We start from the raw sequence: 16,920 nt of genomic DNA, 5'->3' as shown, positions 1-16,920 counted from the left end.
CAATACAATCAGTTCAAATTCACAAATGTGGTGATACAGAAATCATTTAATGAATTCCAGAGGTGATGTGGGGCTTTAAAACAGCAAAATTCATCAGCTTGACCTAAGCAGCTAGTTCCCTGCTTGAAAACAGGATCAATTATTTCTATGTCACTCTTGACAGATGTTGCTCTCCATTTGCCAAGATCAACAGCTACTCTGCAGCCTCCACAGGCACTGCTTTCACACTGCTTCTCTACCTGTATCATTAGAATGTTTTCAGAGTCCACAACCTCAATCTTTCTGCATCTGTGCACAAATTCATGCCCATGTAACTATACTGACTGGAAAAACGTATCTTCACCTATATTGGGAGTAGATAGGCAGGTCAACCAAGAAAAACAGCTGCATCGTTCTTACCTGATTGGTCAAATTGATACCTAGCACTGTCCTGTCTTCCCAAGAAAGGCCTAGTGGCCTGAGATGCCTGCAGACTATTCTGATAGAGGGATTCCAGTTCTGAGAGTTCCTGTTCTGTGTCTTGATTCCACTGTGGATGCAGATGTACTGGGATCCTGCTCAAGTCATCTCCAACTGCTCTCTGATCAGAAAGGGGCGGACTCCTCCCAGGTACAGGAAGCCATTCAGTATTCTTATTAGCCTTCTGAGAACTGTAATACCTAGTAACATTATTCACCCAACAGTCCACAGGCATAGAGGCAACCATGCTACTAGTAGCTCCATCATCCACCTGCTTCATTCCTCCATCATGAGAGTGCCTTTCCAGGTAGTGTGCAGGGTCTGCTATATTCTGTCCACCTCTTCTACATAGCTCTTCGCTGTGAGAACAAATACTCTTAGAAGCAACATGCTGGACACTAAAACCCTCCAAAGAAACTACCACGTCCCTAATATCCACAGTTGAGTGTAATTTGTCAGAAGATTGTTTTTTGTTTTCTTGGTTTTGATGAATTAGCTGTCTGTGACCAGAGGATGAAAGGCTGATGGAAGATTTTTGTGGTAACTTTGGAGACTTCTCATCCTGACACACTGCAGTAATCCAGCCTTTTTCAGGAGTACCTTTTCTCTGGGAGACTGCATGCATTTTCTGAAACTGCTCTGCCAAGGAGCGAACATGTCCCTTTGTACTAAATGCCTCAGATTTACAACCTTCTCCTGTGCCATATTCATCCTGTGAGGGTAATATCTCATGGCTGTTTGCTATGGAGCACTTATTTGTTTTCTGCAAAGGATCCAAGGAGCACTGCTGTGTAGGGGATAAAATTACAGGGGTCACTGCATGGCAGGACCCTAAATGATCAATGCTGGGCTGCACTGGAGAGCTTGAAAGTTTCGAACAGGGACTGTGCTGGCTGTCATTTTCAGGAGATGCTGGTTGTGGTGGATGTGGACAGGGAAACAGTGTAGGAAAAGACCCAGAGCTTATTGTGTTAGCCTTGGATTTGTACTGAGGTGTGAGAATAGGCATTATGTTATGAACCTCTTCTAACTTGCTGCTTCTGCAGCATTCCCTATAGCCTTTCAGCCCTGTGGCTGTGGTGTCAGCAAATTCCACACTATGGTGGGCATCATTCTCAGTTCTTGCAGACCTCTCTGCCAACCCTTGCCTACTGGGAAAAGAGGGAACTTGGTCATGAAAATCAGCAGAAGCAGACTGGAAGTTTGGAGAGATCCTGTTGGATGGATTGCTTTCACAAGGGGGCAAGGAGGAAGATTCTGGATATAATGATGAGTGCAATTCATGGCAGGAAGCAGGTGGGTGGAAGAAAGAACTGGACCCAAATTCCACTTCTTTGTTGGGTTCCAGTGGTACTTCCTGGCTCAGCAGTACTTGGAGCGGGCCAGTCTGTTCACTAAAACACACAGAAGGGTAAATGATTAGCAGTAGTCATTGCTTAAGTTTACTCCTAGGGTAAAGAATGTGTACTATGAGACATATGCCTCAAGACACTTTGCTAACTGTATTCTGATGAAGACTTTGCATTAATTTAGTAGATACATACGTATTAGGCCCTGGATTCTAATCCTGATTTTCTTACTGGAACTGATCTACTGAATTAGTTTCATAAAGTATTTCTCTACAGTTAGGCTCTATATATCCTTGTACAGCACCCTAAGCACTTTAACCAGCAGTGTGAGCATGTGGGTAGGTATTAACTGTAAGAACAGTAAAAGTAACATTTATATAAAATAAAACAACTGTTTCCAACATTCACATCTTAGATATTTTTGAAAATACTTTGGACATGTTCATGATCTGAACATGAACAGACTATTTCCATAAGCTGTTCTCTCTCTCCAGACAACTTTACAAAGAATTATATGACAAATCAAAGGCAAAGGTTGAAATTTATTTCATATCATCTTTGTATTCTGATCTTTGAGATATTTATCCAAAACATAAAGTTCAAATTAAATATGTAACTATTATTTTGTAAGAATTTGTATTCTAAGTCTAATTCTAAAAATCAATTTGTATTCTTTCATGTAGCAGTGCAAGACAACTATATCCTTGGGTCATACACAGCCTTGGCGTTTTTCTGCATTTAGTTAGCATTTTAATTTGCAGATAGACAAAACAGTACCAACTCCATGTGCCTGTGAGGAAATGACAGGCTACAAACATCTCCAACAGAGAACTTAAGGAAACTGTAATATCCCTGCTTTGTTTCCTCCTCAGATGCACAAAATGAAAGTTATCATATGAAGACCTGGTTAATACGTGTAGCAGAATGACCTTTCCTGTAAGCAATAGCTACATTCCATTTATACCAAAGCAAGAGTATAGAACTCTCACTATGAATAGATTCTTTTTATTGGCTGCAATATTAACATTTGCTTGGATATAACTTTTTGCAACAGCAATGTTCTTTTCACAAGGCAGCAGTGAGCAAGTTCAGCATTAACAGAATGAGGAGAAAATTCCTTTCTTTCATTTTCTTAGAATTTTGCCAAAATGCTCTGCATTTATCCTGTAAAAGAGGATATAATGGACCTCTGATTGACAAAAAGATCAGCCCTCATTACACATAATTCAGCTAGTGCAGAAAAAGAAAAGAACATTTTGAACTATAGCCTGGCAGGTGTGCAAATTAACTGTGTTTTACTATATAGCTTTATGTGTCATTCTAAAAAAAGGGAAAAGAAAGGGGATTCTCATCTGAAATATCATCTAAGCTTCTAATAATACAACATGTTAAGAAAGGGTAGAGGGAAGAAAAGTAACAGTTCAAGAAATTGGATAGGGATGGTCTAGTGCTAGGAGGGAATGGCATGGGAAGAAAGAAGGATTAAGCTGCATGCTAAAGAGGGTAGGAAGAAATGATCAGTTATAGCAGAGCGTTAATTATGCTATAGTTAAAGTCGGTAAAGAAGAATCATGAAGAGGCACTGAAGAGGCTGCTAAGCCAGGCTACAGGATGCTGGGAAGCAGAGAGAAAATGAAGAATGGTACAGAATCAGGGAGAGTAGTCAAGGTGACAGGATCAGGATCTGGATCCAAGAGTTGTACCAGTGCACCACTAGAGAAGTAGACTAGGACGAAAAGATTGGCATACTTGTCACTTCAAACTACGGAGCACTAAACCACACTGGCTGCAGATCCCAACATAAAAGCAATTACAAGAAGAAGTTTACTGTAGCACACTCTTTACTGAGTCCTGAAACTGCTCCTTATTATAAACAGTTGCATATTTAATCCTAATACACAACCCCCTTTTGGCCAGGTTATTGTCTATTGTATTCTTTCCCTTGGTGCATAAAACTTCAATGCAGCCAGGCACCAACTGCTGCAGTTCTCTGTCACAGATCACATTTTGAACACATGCACACTGAACTACTCTATAAAGACTTGAGATAAAAAAAGGGGGGGGGGAAGAGATGTTAGCTGACCATCTTATTATAGGATTTAACCTAAAGAAGAAAGGAATAGGGAGTCACACTGTAGGATTTGGACTATCCAGGGTGATATATATGTAGTTTGCTATTTCTTTCCAGGCTGCACTGCTCATAGATGCAGCTCAGATCTGGGTCTAGGTGATATACTTGGACTACCTTGTAGACTGGGCCATGGTGCCGCCCTGTGGTGGGTGGCAGGTTGGCGGCGGCAGCGGCTGCGATGGCTGTTGGTGCTGCATGCGATCCTGGAGGCTCCGGGCTTTTCGGATACTGATTTGCAGCTTCTTATCGACTAGGGCTCTGCTGTGAGTGCTAGCGCTGGCATCATGCATGGCAAGTCTTAGTTTAGCTAAAATGCAAAAGAAAACATAGCAGAAAACAAACAGAAAAAAGGAATAAAATTGAAAAAGAAAAAGAAAAAACAAAAGAAAAAAGATGCAGCAAGAACATAAAACACAGACCATGCAAATACTGCCACAAGAGTTCACAAGGATGCTATTGTTTCCATTAATGCACATTCAGCTTAGGCAGGTGTCCAAACACGTTAATTGAAACTAAACCAAAATAAAGTAAAAACTTAAAAATTAAAAAAATAAAAAATTCATGTTTTAGCCCAACTTCTCATCCCCTTCACACAGGCTCTTTCCAACATTACCACATTGATGCTTCGTTCTGTCATCTACCCTTCTGTTACATCCTCCATATGTGGGACTCACTTTATCAGCAGGAATACCCAGCTGGGATTTGAAATTCAGCACATACCTGGCTGGAATGGGAGCTAATAGAGCTATCACAACAGCTGTATGCTGTGCCCCTTACTCTGCAGTCCATAAAAGCCGATTTCTAAATGCAGATGCACAGTAGCTACCCACTCTGTCTGCAGCCATTCTCTACAGACAGAGGGGAGCATGGGGTGAGACAGCCAGCCAGTCATAATGGAAAAAGACTGAAAAAAAAATGAAATCATACAGCACACATTCTCAAAGGTCACAATGCATTTAAGCACTCGATGTCCTAAAGCTTTTTTCTTCATGAAAGTCAGATACTGCATAGCTCATTTCTGCTAATTCACAGGACTCAGTGGGCTACCATTTAGTTCCTCTGCTACACCCTCCATGAGAAAACAGAGAAGCTTAATGCCCTTTGTCATTTGGCCTGAGGATGGGGGAAAAATTGTTAACTGAGGACCAAGTGGTAGGGGGAGTTCCCTACTAGGTGCTTGCTGAAACACACCGTTTAGTACCAAAAAGGGCACATCAGCACCCCAGTGCTGCTACTGCCACAGTGCTAGAGAGAACAACAAAACCAGATGCAAACATGAGAAAAACAGAGATGAAGAGGAATAGGACTAAAACCCCCAAAAGGGAATGCGTTCAAAAAAAGGAAAGATTGTGTCTCCCTGTGTATTTCTAAAGACCACCTGGATCTCCATATTACTACCTGACCATTTAACATGATTCAAAGTTTCAGACTTTTTTACATATTAGTAAACTGTCAAAAGCGCAATAGCTCAAGCAGTTAGTTACTTACAGATAGCTTCGTTACAGAGAGCCAAAGCTGCAGCACAATCCCCCTTCTGCTCCTGATTCAGCGACTCTTCAAAGATTGAGTCTGCCTCCTGCATCGACTTCTCAAAGCCATCATTCCTCCCTGCAATGGGCAGCACCCTTCATTTTGGTTTCATTCACTGCAGACCCCTCAACTTACCCTCATCCCATTCGTGACTGCCAAATTCTTCCACACACAGAGTCTTGCAGAGGCTGCACATATCCCAGATCACACCACCTCACCTTCCCTAAGCAGGAAGTACAACTTGAGCACCTGATATGCTTGACATTGTTTTACACAGTAAAACAACGACCTATTTCCCCCCTCAAATTTTGTTTACTTGAGTTGAAATGGTTTATTATTTTCAACAGTCTAAATCAGTACAAAAGATGGTATAGATGTATCACAGAGTCAGTTCTGATGACTTCTGTCAAGTAGGAATTAATGTAAATTTAGAATTAAATCTAAACCAAAATATATCAGTAACAGAAATCTAGCAGGGCAAGGCTTCCCTTGTATGTTAAGTCCCCTGCCAAAAATCACCTCTCTCCAGATACCAAATCACTTCCATACAAAATGGAAACAAACTGAAACAACTGAGACATCTGGGAAACAAAACTCAAGAGCTGAGTGCCAGTGTAATGCCTGCAGAAAATAATTCTGCAAACATGAGTTCAATGCACAGTACACTCAACTGCTGAGACAGACATAAGGAATATCAAAACCCAATGGTCTTGCAGCTTTAGAAGAAAAAACAGGTGTAAGAAGCCGAGAAGAAGGAGACAGTTGTCAAGAATTCTTTATGCAACAATTTAGAAAACAGTGTTGGAGAGACGGATAAATTATCCTTAGGCACTAAAGAAACTCTGTGTCCTGTCATCGGAACATCCAATTCCGAGAGGAAGAAATGCCCAAACAATCTGCTGTAACCTATTAGGCATTACACCAAGTTATGCACTAAAATGTATAGGAGAAAACAGAAAAGTTTTGTTTAGTTTAAGGGTGGGTGTTTTGTTGTGGGTTTTTTGGTTTGTTTGGTGTTTCTTTTTGTGGGTTTTGTGGGGGTTTTTTGGTTTTTTTATTTTTTTTTTTTTAATGACATGTTTCTGTCACTGTGGTAGAGAACATGAGTATCATTACCAGCCAGTAACATTGTTTTCTCAACTTGCCCAGCATATGCTATGGCCTGGCCTGCTCCCCAGCACCCTCATGCACAGGCACAAACACAAACTTTATTACACCATAAACCACAAAGAACTTGCATAAAGGACAAGTACTGCAGAGAGAGAAGTGAGAGTTGTTAGAGCAGTGAGTTAATCAAGCAGCACATTCAGTTTCAAAATCAAGGCTACTGAGGCTTGTAATCAAAACCAGTATACTGAAGTTAGCTTTCTTAGCATGATTTTAGCAGTTTACTTGAGGGCAAAATGAGTCACAAGTGTCCTGGAGTAATATGCACAAGCAAGTCTTCCAGGCAGTCAAGTAGTTCACTAATGTTAAGCTATTATTACATCTCTGACTGGGGTGGAGAAAGACTTAAAAGGAATAAACAAAAACTCTCCCAGATCTCACGTCGATGCCTGTGAACTCCTCAAACAGTCTACTCAAGTCTTTTTTGATTCGTTTTGTTTACTTTCTTTTTAACAAGGAAAAGCTAAGAAATTTTTACTTTTACCAACTAATAAAGCAAGAGATCACAGGGGAAATACCCTGGAGAACATGCTATTTTCTTTCAGGCAGGAGAAGCAGAGAAGACATCATCTTCCTACTCAACAGTAGAGGTTAAATTTTCAATTTTTACATCATTAGCGTTTATGTTACAAAAGTAGACATAAAAAAAGGTATCCGTCCACTCTGGTATATCAGAATTTTCCAAATAGTTACTGGCAGGTCACAGCGGGACTGAAAAGGATAACTAAGTGGCTCACTGATGGTCAGCAAAAATTATAAGAACATACCCACAGTCACATACTCTCACAGAGATCGTATTTTTCATCAGTCATAGAATCACAGAATCATAGAATAGTTAGGGTTGGAAAGGACCTTAAGATCATCAAGTTCCAACCCCCCTGCCATGGGCAGGGACACCTCACACTAAACCATACTACCCAAGGCCTCGTCCAGCCTGGCCTTGAACACTGCCAGGGATGGAGCATTCACAACCTCCCTGGGCAACCTATTCCAGTGCCTCACCACCCTAACAGGAAAGAATTTCCTCCTTATATCCAATCTAAACTTCCCCTGCTTAAGTTTTACCCATTACCCCTTGTCCTATCACTACAGTCCCTAATGAATAGTCCATCCCCAGCATCCCTATATGCCCCCTTCAGATACTGGAAGGCTGCTATGAGGTCTCCATGAAGCCTTCTCTTCTCCAGGCTGAACAGCCCCAGCTTTCTCAGCCGATCTTCATATGGGAGGTGCTCCAGTCCCCTGATCATTCTCACGGCCCTCCTCTGGACTTGTTCCAACAGATCCATGTCCTTTTTATGTTGAGGACACCAGAACTGCTCACCATACTTCAAGTGAGGTCTCATGAGAGCAGAATAAAGGGGCAGGATCACCTCCTTCGACCTGCTGGTCACACTCCTTTTGATGCAGCCCAGGATACAGTTGGCTTTCTGGGCTGCAAGCGCAACTGCCGGCTCATGTTCATTTTCTCATCAACCAGCACCCCCAAGTCCTTCTCCGCAGGGCTGCTCTGAATCTCTTCTCTGCCCAGCCTGTAGCTGTGTCTGGGATTGCTCCAACCCAGGTGTAGGACCTTGCACTTGGCATGGTTAAACTTCATGAGGTTGGCATCAGCCCACCTCACAAGCGTGTCAAGGTCCCTCTGGATGGCATTCCTTCCCTCCAGCGTATCAACCGAACCACACAGCTTGGTGTCATCGGCAAACTGGCTGAGGGCACACTCTATCCCACTGTCCATGTCAGCGACGAAGATGTTAAACAAGACCGGTCATTGGCAAGTAACACTCTGGCTGCTGAGCAGTTGGCATGGCTGTAGGCTACAGAGCACTGGCTATACTGTGCCGAGCTAGCATTGCTGTGGGCTGTCCCTCTGCTTCCTCTCTCTCCTGTAGCATCAGACCAGCATCTCTCACCTACAACAGGTCTGAGGAAGTAGCATGGGATGCCAGGAGGCCTGGTAACGCAGGAAGCCACTGTGGGTTTGCCCCAGTCACACAAGCATTTGTGGGAGCAAAGCCTAGGCATTCATTCACTACACCCTGCTTGGCTCTGCTAAGGCACCAGCAATCCCCCCTCCCCAGTTAAATACCAGGTTTCATTCTTGACTGGGTCAATGCATTTCACTCCCCTTCTCTTTGACTCCCCTGGCCGACTGATGGAGATTTAAGGTTAAAACAAAGATGCTACAGACAAATCCTGTCACCAAGTTGTCTCTGCTGCAGCTCTATCCTTCCAATTAAAACTTTTGCTGCCATCCCCTGCCAGAAACATGAGGAATCATGGAAGACAATCAAACTTAGTATTTAGCTTTTCCTTTTTATCACCCCCCAGATTCTTTTTCCTTAGAAAACATATGTAATCTAAACCCAGCCCAGATTTTCAATTAGATCCAGTTTAAGCCTGCCACAGTTCCTGTTCTCACACCTGTGCTGTGGCTGCACAGCTGGTCAGGGATAGAGTGGGAAGTACAAGAGCAGGAACAAGCAGAACTGCTTACTGGTGGTAGTTCTACCAGAAACAAAACAATGGCCTAACTGAACAAGCTATGCTGCATGTGGATGGCTCATTTTGCATCATATTCCATCAACGCCTCATTCCAGGCCATTGATTGAAGCCTTAGAGCTAAATCTAGATATCAATACTATTAATGGTGCGTATCACCATAAAAATGGAAAGGTGCAACTCTATTAAAAACACCTCTGCATCTTTGTCTCATTTAAGAAAGTTTTTGGTCAAAATATCAAACAGTTTTTTTGCATCCTACAGATTTGAAATTGACAGTCTTTCACTAACTGAAGGTACAAAATTACAATGGAGAGGGAGAGAAAAAGAGAGAGAGAGACTTACAACAGGAAGGTTCAAATGTTTAAAAAATTCCAGCACTAGTCTTGCAAAATATACTGCATTCAAAAAGTTACCCTGATTCTGCAGTTCATCTAGATCCATGAACCTGCTTGGGTGGGGATTAAAGCCCATTGCTGCCTCCATTTCCTTTTCTCTTTTTCTGCGTAGTTCTTGTTCATGTGCTCTCCTTGCCACCTCCTCTTGCAATTCATCCAGTTCACTCTTTAAAGGGCCAAACATCTCCCCACCTTCCCCAAAAAAAATAGAAGAGAGAAAAAAAACTTTTTTGATAGTAAAATATCTTCAAGATACTCTTTAATATCCTTTAAAAGACAAAGAAATATTAATGGAGAATACAATTAACACTAGAAAATAACAGACTGACCAAGCAAAAGAATACATAATTTCAGATCACAAATTTTACTTTGTTAAATCTTACTTTCAAAACCCTGCCTAAGCCATTTGGTTTCCAACTGCCTTCTCTGTGCCAGTGACTGGCATAAACGTTGCAATATTGCTTCAAGCTCCCCTGCAGCACAGCCCATCCCTGGATTCACTGACCCAGACAGGGCAAATGGAACAGAGAGAATCACTGCAAGAGGGAACTCTAAGCTGATGCTGAAATCTCTAAGTTTCTTACTGTGCTTATAATTTGTAAATAATGCTATGTCAAATTAGCCAGATCATTAGCTTAACTAAGTACAATGGATTCCAGCTGAAAAGCTTTTCATCTAACTGCACAAGCAGATGAAAATGGGAAGAAAATAAAGCGTATCAATATCATAGTCAACAAGCAGATACCAGTCATCATTCTTGCACCAATTATGACCTGTACACGGAAAGTGTCTCCTCTCTGCCCCCCTTTCCCTTCCCCAGACATTCTCTGGCATAAGTTATTTGGTCAGAACAATACTTAACTGGAATGCACATCTGCAAGCAAAGCTCAGCCTTAACCTGATACTGTAAATATCCATTCTCATGAGCTTTTTTTTTTTCAGGACTTGTCCATCCTACTAAGTTGTTATGAGTTATGCTTGGGAAGTTATTTTCCACTGATGGCAGAATACTGAGGTACGAGGAAGAATAGGAAAAATAGTTTTACTTTATCAGTTACATCAATACTCAAAAAGATGTCAGAGTAACACGATCAAAGGAATATTCCAACAATGTTTTTTACAAGATCTCCCAAAGGGGGTTGCAAGTTGTATCTTGTAAAAACCATGTTGTGATCCTCAATGTTTCCTCTCCCTTCCTTGTAATTTCACTGTGAAAATAAATATCCAATGCAATTTACCTTTCAAATTCACTGCTACCAGGGAAGTGTATCTTACCATTTCCAATGGCCTGTGAGCTGTTTGCCCAGCTACCAACTGATGAAGTAGACTCCACTTCCAAGATACTGCTACTATGAGACTTTGGGATGTTACGCCAGGCAGGAACCAATCCACCTGTTCGCTTCATATGAACATCCCTCCAAGAAGAGAAAAATTAGTTTACCATTTTAGCAATTTCTCCAGGAGAAATTATATCTATCTTTCCTTTCTTAGCATCACATAAATATTTATTTGCATTTTCATTTAAGTTTAAGAAAGCCTATCATCAGAAAATCTTCAGAAATACAGGGAAAGAGAAAGTTAACAAAGGGGAGAACAAAAATTCTGTTCTCCTCCATGACAGTATGGAATGCATATTAAAACTGTGGTCTGGTAGCTGTTCTCAACAGATTTGGACAGCTGAAAATCTATTATTCTGGCCATGAACAGTCTCAGTTTGTGAATGCCTGAAGCTTCCTGAGCCAAGAAGAGAAACACACTATGCTGCCTATTTATTTTTGCATATAAATATTGCAAGTGTCTTCAAGACTTCACTAAACCTCTCAAAATGAAAATGTCAAAGATTTTTATACAAGAATATTGATTTCTCATTTTACACAAGGCTTCTCTCAAGCAACAGTTTAACTGAAACAAAAAGGTCCATGCTTGTCCTTTGAACAAAATTTCAAAGGACAACCATTAAGTTTGATAATTTAGTTGAATTTTTGAATCACAGACTAATGGTACAACTACTCAGGAGTGCAATTTTAGTCAACATTTCTCATTTTGTGAATCCTATTTCTTTCTCACTAGCAGTAAGCTATCATATATAGCTAATATACTGACAAGAAAAGGCATCAAACTCACTCAGACTCCTATTTCATTTCTCTTTCCCCCCTGCCCCAATAAACCTGTATTACAAGCTAGGAGCACTGTTTTGCATTTGTAAAGAAACGTTCCATACCATTATGCAACTACAAAAACCAAATCAAGACTTCAATCACTCAAAAAATGAAGTTTCTTGCAATCTACCTGTGGGTACTTGAGCTTTCAGACAAGGGCAAGTCCAGACTAACAGGGCTGTTGCTGTTGCGCTCGCTGCTTTCATAGCCAGACTCCATCCTCTGTATTAGATGAGGCTGCTGATCCACCATATGATGCTGGGTGCCCCGGCCTAGCATACCACGCTTGTATCTGGCATTTGACTGGCTTGATCTTACTTCTTGAACGGTGTGTTCCTTCGCCACATTCTCAATAAGCTCTTTACCTGTTAAAATGAATACAGCTGAGTAGAAGATCAAAACTTCAATATCAGCAAATCATCTATATATACATGTTAGCTTCTCAACCATGCTTAAAACCAGAAGCTCTGTCTTAAGTATAAAACGAGCAATATTAAGCAGAAAAAAATCCCAACACTTTTACAGCATTCCTAGTAATATTAAGCAATAATCTATTCAACAAATCTATTTTTTAATCTCTCCCATACTTACCATATTCCTCTCCCGGGTAACAATAAAGTCTGGAAAGAAAATCTTTTCTTCCTCATAACTATTTGTATTATTGCAAGATCATTTTACAGCTTACCCAACTTTATTTCCAGTTTATATTTGTTACCATACTCTGTCATAGCTACATCAAACTCTGCACCTTTTACATTATTTTGCCATGGACAGGAAATTTTTTTTAATTCTTCCTTACTGATTTCACTGTCTTCCCACTTGCCTCTTGTTTGCTTCCTTTGCTTCCTTCCCTGGAACTGTGCTCTTCTCCCTTCACCTTCCCTATACATGGTTTTCTACACTTCCCAATTCTTTTCAACATTTAGCTCTTCTGAGTTGGTATCATCTGTCCCTCCCTCTCTCCAGGCTCACTAATATCCACATCAGCTTCCTCACTAACCACAACTCTGCTGCCAGTCACACAAACCTCTTTTCATTCACATAGTATCCTTCAAGCAATCTGAAAGGTGAACACAGCAGCATAAAAACCAGGAACTGGAACACATCTATTCTTCAAACCCTTTACAGTTTCAGGAGTACTCTTCAACTGATAGGGAGCAAAATAACCATTATATTCATTTGCCGACAGAAAAAAGGAAAGCAAGGGCTAAGGCAACAAAAGATGCCCAAAGTTGTTTTACCACAGATTTTATTACCTTGAAAACCAGCAAAGCTGAGGACAAAGTCTCTGTACAAGTGTAAAGTGGCCCATAAAAATCATCACTGGCTGCCAAACTCCTATCCTCACAATGAGAATTCAGCAATGACATGTGAGGTACTCACAGCACCATAGTCTCAGCCATCATGCAAAAAGACCATGATGAACTAGAGAAAACAACAGACCAATAGAGAAGTCCCTTACAAGGGATGAACTTCCAGATACTTAGCAGTTTAGCCTTGCATTAATTTAAGCAGCACAGGCAGTAGTGTTTCTCTTATTATTTCCTTACATGTGAAATTTAGCAAACAGTTATCATGCATGCAACACAACTATCCATACAGAAACTAGCCTTCAAGGACACGACTCACCACTGACCTAAATGCCACGTTCAAAATTTCACTTCCCTACTTTACTTAAACCAAATGGCACAGTGGGGTATTACAAATTCCACACATTCAGAAATAAATCTTTTTTTCCTCTTACCTGCTTCTTCAGAGAAGGGGCTAAGTTGAGTGTAGCCACAGTGTTTCCTCTTGTCTTTACTGAAGATGCTGTCTATATTCAGAGACTCTCTTTTGGGTTTCCAGGTTGGCCGATACCTGCTAGATGAACTGGATTTAGATCCACTACTGGTACTCTCCACTTCCCAATCTCGAGAGTGTGCATACAGGCTTTTTGAGGGTCGTGTTTCTGTTTGATCCACACTACTCCCTCCACGAGGGGAATTATGGATGGTCTGAGAAATCTGCTGTGGTCTGCTGTGGATCATATTGCTCACTGTCTCTTTAAACTCCCTCAGCCTGCTTGTGCTGCTGGATGGTTTGGGGGCAGTTCTGGGGGCTTGTTTCTCCTTCAAGGTTTCTCCTGCAGTTTAGAGAGACAGCAAATGCCACAAAAATAACTTCAGATTAAACTAGCAGCATCTTCAGCAGATTTTGGAAAGGAAAAACCAAAACAACCCCACATCCCCAGTGCAATAAAAAAAACCCTCAGCCAACCAACACCCCCCAAACAAACAAACAAAACAAGCAGAGACAGGACAAAATACAGAGAAGTAACAAACAAGGAGGGAAATGCATTCATCTTAAAAACATGCATAAGGAGATACTGGTATCTAAAAATAAAATAGCATCTCTTGCCTTCACTATGGTATCCTGATGACTGAGCCTCATCTCCTTTTCGCCGGGAACGGCTAGAACTCCTCTTGCGGTCTGCCAGTGAGCCCTTTTTGGAAACATGCCTCTGATTGCACTCACTGTCAGTCAGGTGCCCTGGAAGGACAGAAGAACACAACAGAGATGACAAGAGCCTTTGGACTGAGTGTTCTGTGCATTAACAGCGGCAGGGCTTTCCTGCTCCTTAGAAACTGCAGACATTCCAATGCTAACTGGCAAGTATGGGTTAATTTCTGTATCCAAAAGTTTTTGGTTTTGTATGGGGGGCGTGTTCAGTTTTTAAGGTCATAAAAGATAAATACAGCCCCTCCAAGGATAATTAACCAGCTCCCGTCTGGTTAATGACAGCTCATCCACAGGGAGAGGAAAAAGCTGACTCTGATTTGTCTTCTAGCGTAAGGACACCACTTCTCTTGCTGCCTTTCTCAGTTTTAGCAGCCACAAACACAGAACTCCTGACAACAGCTTGCTTGACATTGCTCTGTTGAATAAAGACTCAAACACATGAACGAATCACCGTTTAATAATAAATTACTGCACATCATCAGCTGCTCTGCACTATTTATCTACACTCCCTTTGCCTGTAGCAAATACTAGGTAATACGAGTTATCTTACTCTACATTGAAGAAGCCTCAGTTGGCTCTCAAGGGTAAGCCATCTAATCTGCATTTGTCACAAGCTAAGAGCGTACACACGAACCATCAACACTGATCAGCTGACACACGATAACATTCCTTTACTACAGCTCACGTGTCTGAGTGCTAGTATTTTCTCTTGCACACAATTTATTCCCCATTTCCTCACATCAAATGTAAATTAACAGTATTTGACATCACAAGTTCTCTATTCTCTTTTAATTTTATGGTTCTCACACATTCACAGACCTAAACCTGTAAGCACAAACACACGCATGGCTTTACTCACGTGAGTAGTCCCAAGCAGAGATGCGGGATAAGAAGGGAATTTATGAATAAGCTACAAAGACTTCTTTCTAGCCTTTATACTACCAATTTTCACCTTGCATAGGATGATAGGAAAGGGAAGTCCCTACTACCCAAAAGTGAATTAACAGCCCTGAGACTATAGAGCTGGCTGTTCTGAGCCTTCCCCCTTCTTTAAAAAATTAACATAAAAAATTAACAACATTTAAAACAGATTTTACACATTAAAATGTACTTCCAACAGCTGAAAAAAAATAATTCGCTTCAACTACAATTGCTACAGAGATACTACAATATATGAATGGGAAGGAATCCGAACAACAAAAAGCAAGCTACCCAAGACTCGCATTTCTATTCATTTGCGAAATGGAAAGTGATTCTGTAGCCAAATTCTTTAGAAACAAGAAAATTACATAAAAGAAATTAAGTAAGTCAAAGAGAAATGTTGGCAGTGAAGACAGAAGATGTGCGGCATTTAGGTGAGCATAGGTCAGTGCTTTGGGAGTATTTTTTTCTTCCTTTACAGCATGGACTCATACATCTTTCAGGGACTGAAAGAAACGTATTATCTTAGAGCTTCTAGTGGCTCCCCTCAAGACAGAAGAGGCTTATGCTTCATTTCAAGGTGTACAACTTCTCTAGTTCAACATTTTTCCCCACAAGCTGGTAGGGAGTGCTTCATTAGAATCCTTCCAGTACTTCAACAGAAACTATTTAAAGGCTGCTAGCTTTGCATAAATATTTTCTTCTCCTTTCATAAACTGCAAATTTTGTTCTATTGTCACTGGACATTTAATAGCCATGGAAGACATGCCTACAGTCCAAAAGTCTGCAGGACCAGGCTTTGTTGTCTGTACACGTATCCTCTGGAACAAATGCACGGTTATAGGAATTGCAATACCAAGAATATATGTTAACACTTTACACTTATTTTTTTTAATCCACTAAAATAACAAGCCAGGATTTCTGTCTGTGTACCCAGTCATATGCTTAAAAGGTGTCCCTTGCTGCATGTATCACCTAAACGCCTCATCCTCCAGAGATGGGATGGCTTCATAAGCAAACAGCGATACTCAAAGGAAAAGTCTGGGGGTTTGTAGGGGTTGTGAGCATGTCTAAGAATATGTTAGAGAAGAGAATGAAATCAAATGGGTTAAGACAGAACACCCCCTACTCCCTCCCACTGTAATCTCAGTTGCATGAATAGGGCAGCCAGAATACGCACATTTTTCTCAGCAGCACAGGTTGGCAGGAACAAGAGAGGGCTTATGCAGCCACTCTTCATGCCCCCATTCTGAAGTAACCGGGTGCCTGAGGTCATACAACCCAATGGTGGTCCTTCCCTGGAGGACGATGTGGGATAGAGTCCATAATTTTCTGGGCTGGAGTAGTGGGTAAATGGCCATTAAATGAAGAATCCTGCTCTTGCCCAGAATGAGTCAGTTGACAGGTCAATGTGGATGGCTTCTTTATAGCCCCACGGATCAGCATTTGGTGACTGAGCAGTTGTATCAGTTGGCAGACTGACTTTTTTGGAAAGGTTTTGGGTAGGTAAAAAAAGGGGGAAATGCCCAGACAGGTGACTAGCTAAGGGGGCAGGCTGACTATAGCTAAAGCTGAATCAGGGAGGATGAGGACAACTGAATTAGGTAGAGAGACAGGCTAAGCTGAAGGGAATAACACAGGATAGAAGCAGTAGGAGAAGAAAGAAAAAGAAAAGGAGAAAGTCACTAAAAATGACATAACAAAAGGTTACATGCTGAACTTCATGCTTGAATGTTTGCAACCATCCCCCTACCCTACTTTTCTGCTAACTTCTGCATGGCAAGTTTTGCGAAGGTCTAATC

General features: G+C 41.2%; 1 protein-coding gene across 1 annotated transcript in view; it reads right to left on the bottom strand.

Annotated features, from left to right (window-relative positions):
* The window catches only part of USP54 (ubiquitin specific peptidase 54), a 62,520-nt gene that overhangs the window by 6,289 nt on the left and 39,311 nt on the right, over positions 1-16,920 (bottom strand). Inside the window, exons 13-20 of the mRNA XM_061358645.1 lie at positions 14,096-14,227; positions 13,440-13,820; positions 11,826-12,060; positions 10,812-10,951; positions 9,555-9,728; positions 5,428-5,547; positions 4,054-4,246; positions 400-1,853 (exon numbers count right to left, since the gene is read on the bottom strand). Of these exons, the coding sequence (XP_061214629.1) occupies positions 400-1,853; positions 4,054-4,246; positions 5,428-5,547; positions 9,555-9,728; positions 10,812-10,951; positions 11,826-12,060; positions 13,440-13,820; positions 14,096-14,227 (2,829 nt within the window). The remainder of the gene's footprint in view (positions 1-399; positions 1,854-4,053; positions 4,247-5,427; positions 5,548-9,554; positions 9,729-10,811; positions 10,952-11,825; positions 12,061-13,439; positions 13,821-14,095; positions 14,228-16,920) is intronic.

The sequence above is a fragment of the Neopsephotus bourkii genome, unplaced genomic scaffold, assembly GCF_033783945.1.
Source record: "Neopsephotus bourkii isolate Nb327-2 ecotype Australia unplaced genomic scaffold, CSIRO-AGI_Nbou_v1 NB_951, whole genome shotgun sequence".
In the NCBI taxonomy this organism is placed as follows: domain Eukaryota; kingdom Metazoa; phylum Chordata; class Aves; order Psittaciformes; family Psittacidae; genus Neopsephotus; species Neopsephotus bourkii.
The sequence above is the reverse complement of the archived record's forward strand: the minus strand, read 5'-3'. Positions and strand labels throughout refer to the sequence as shown.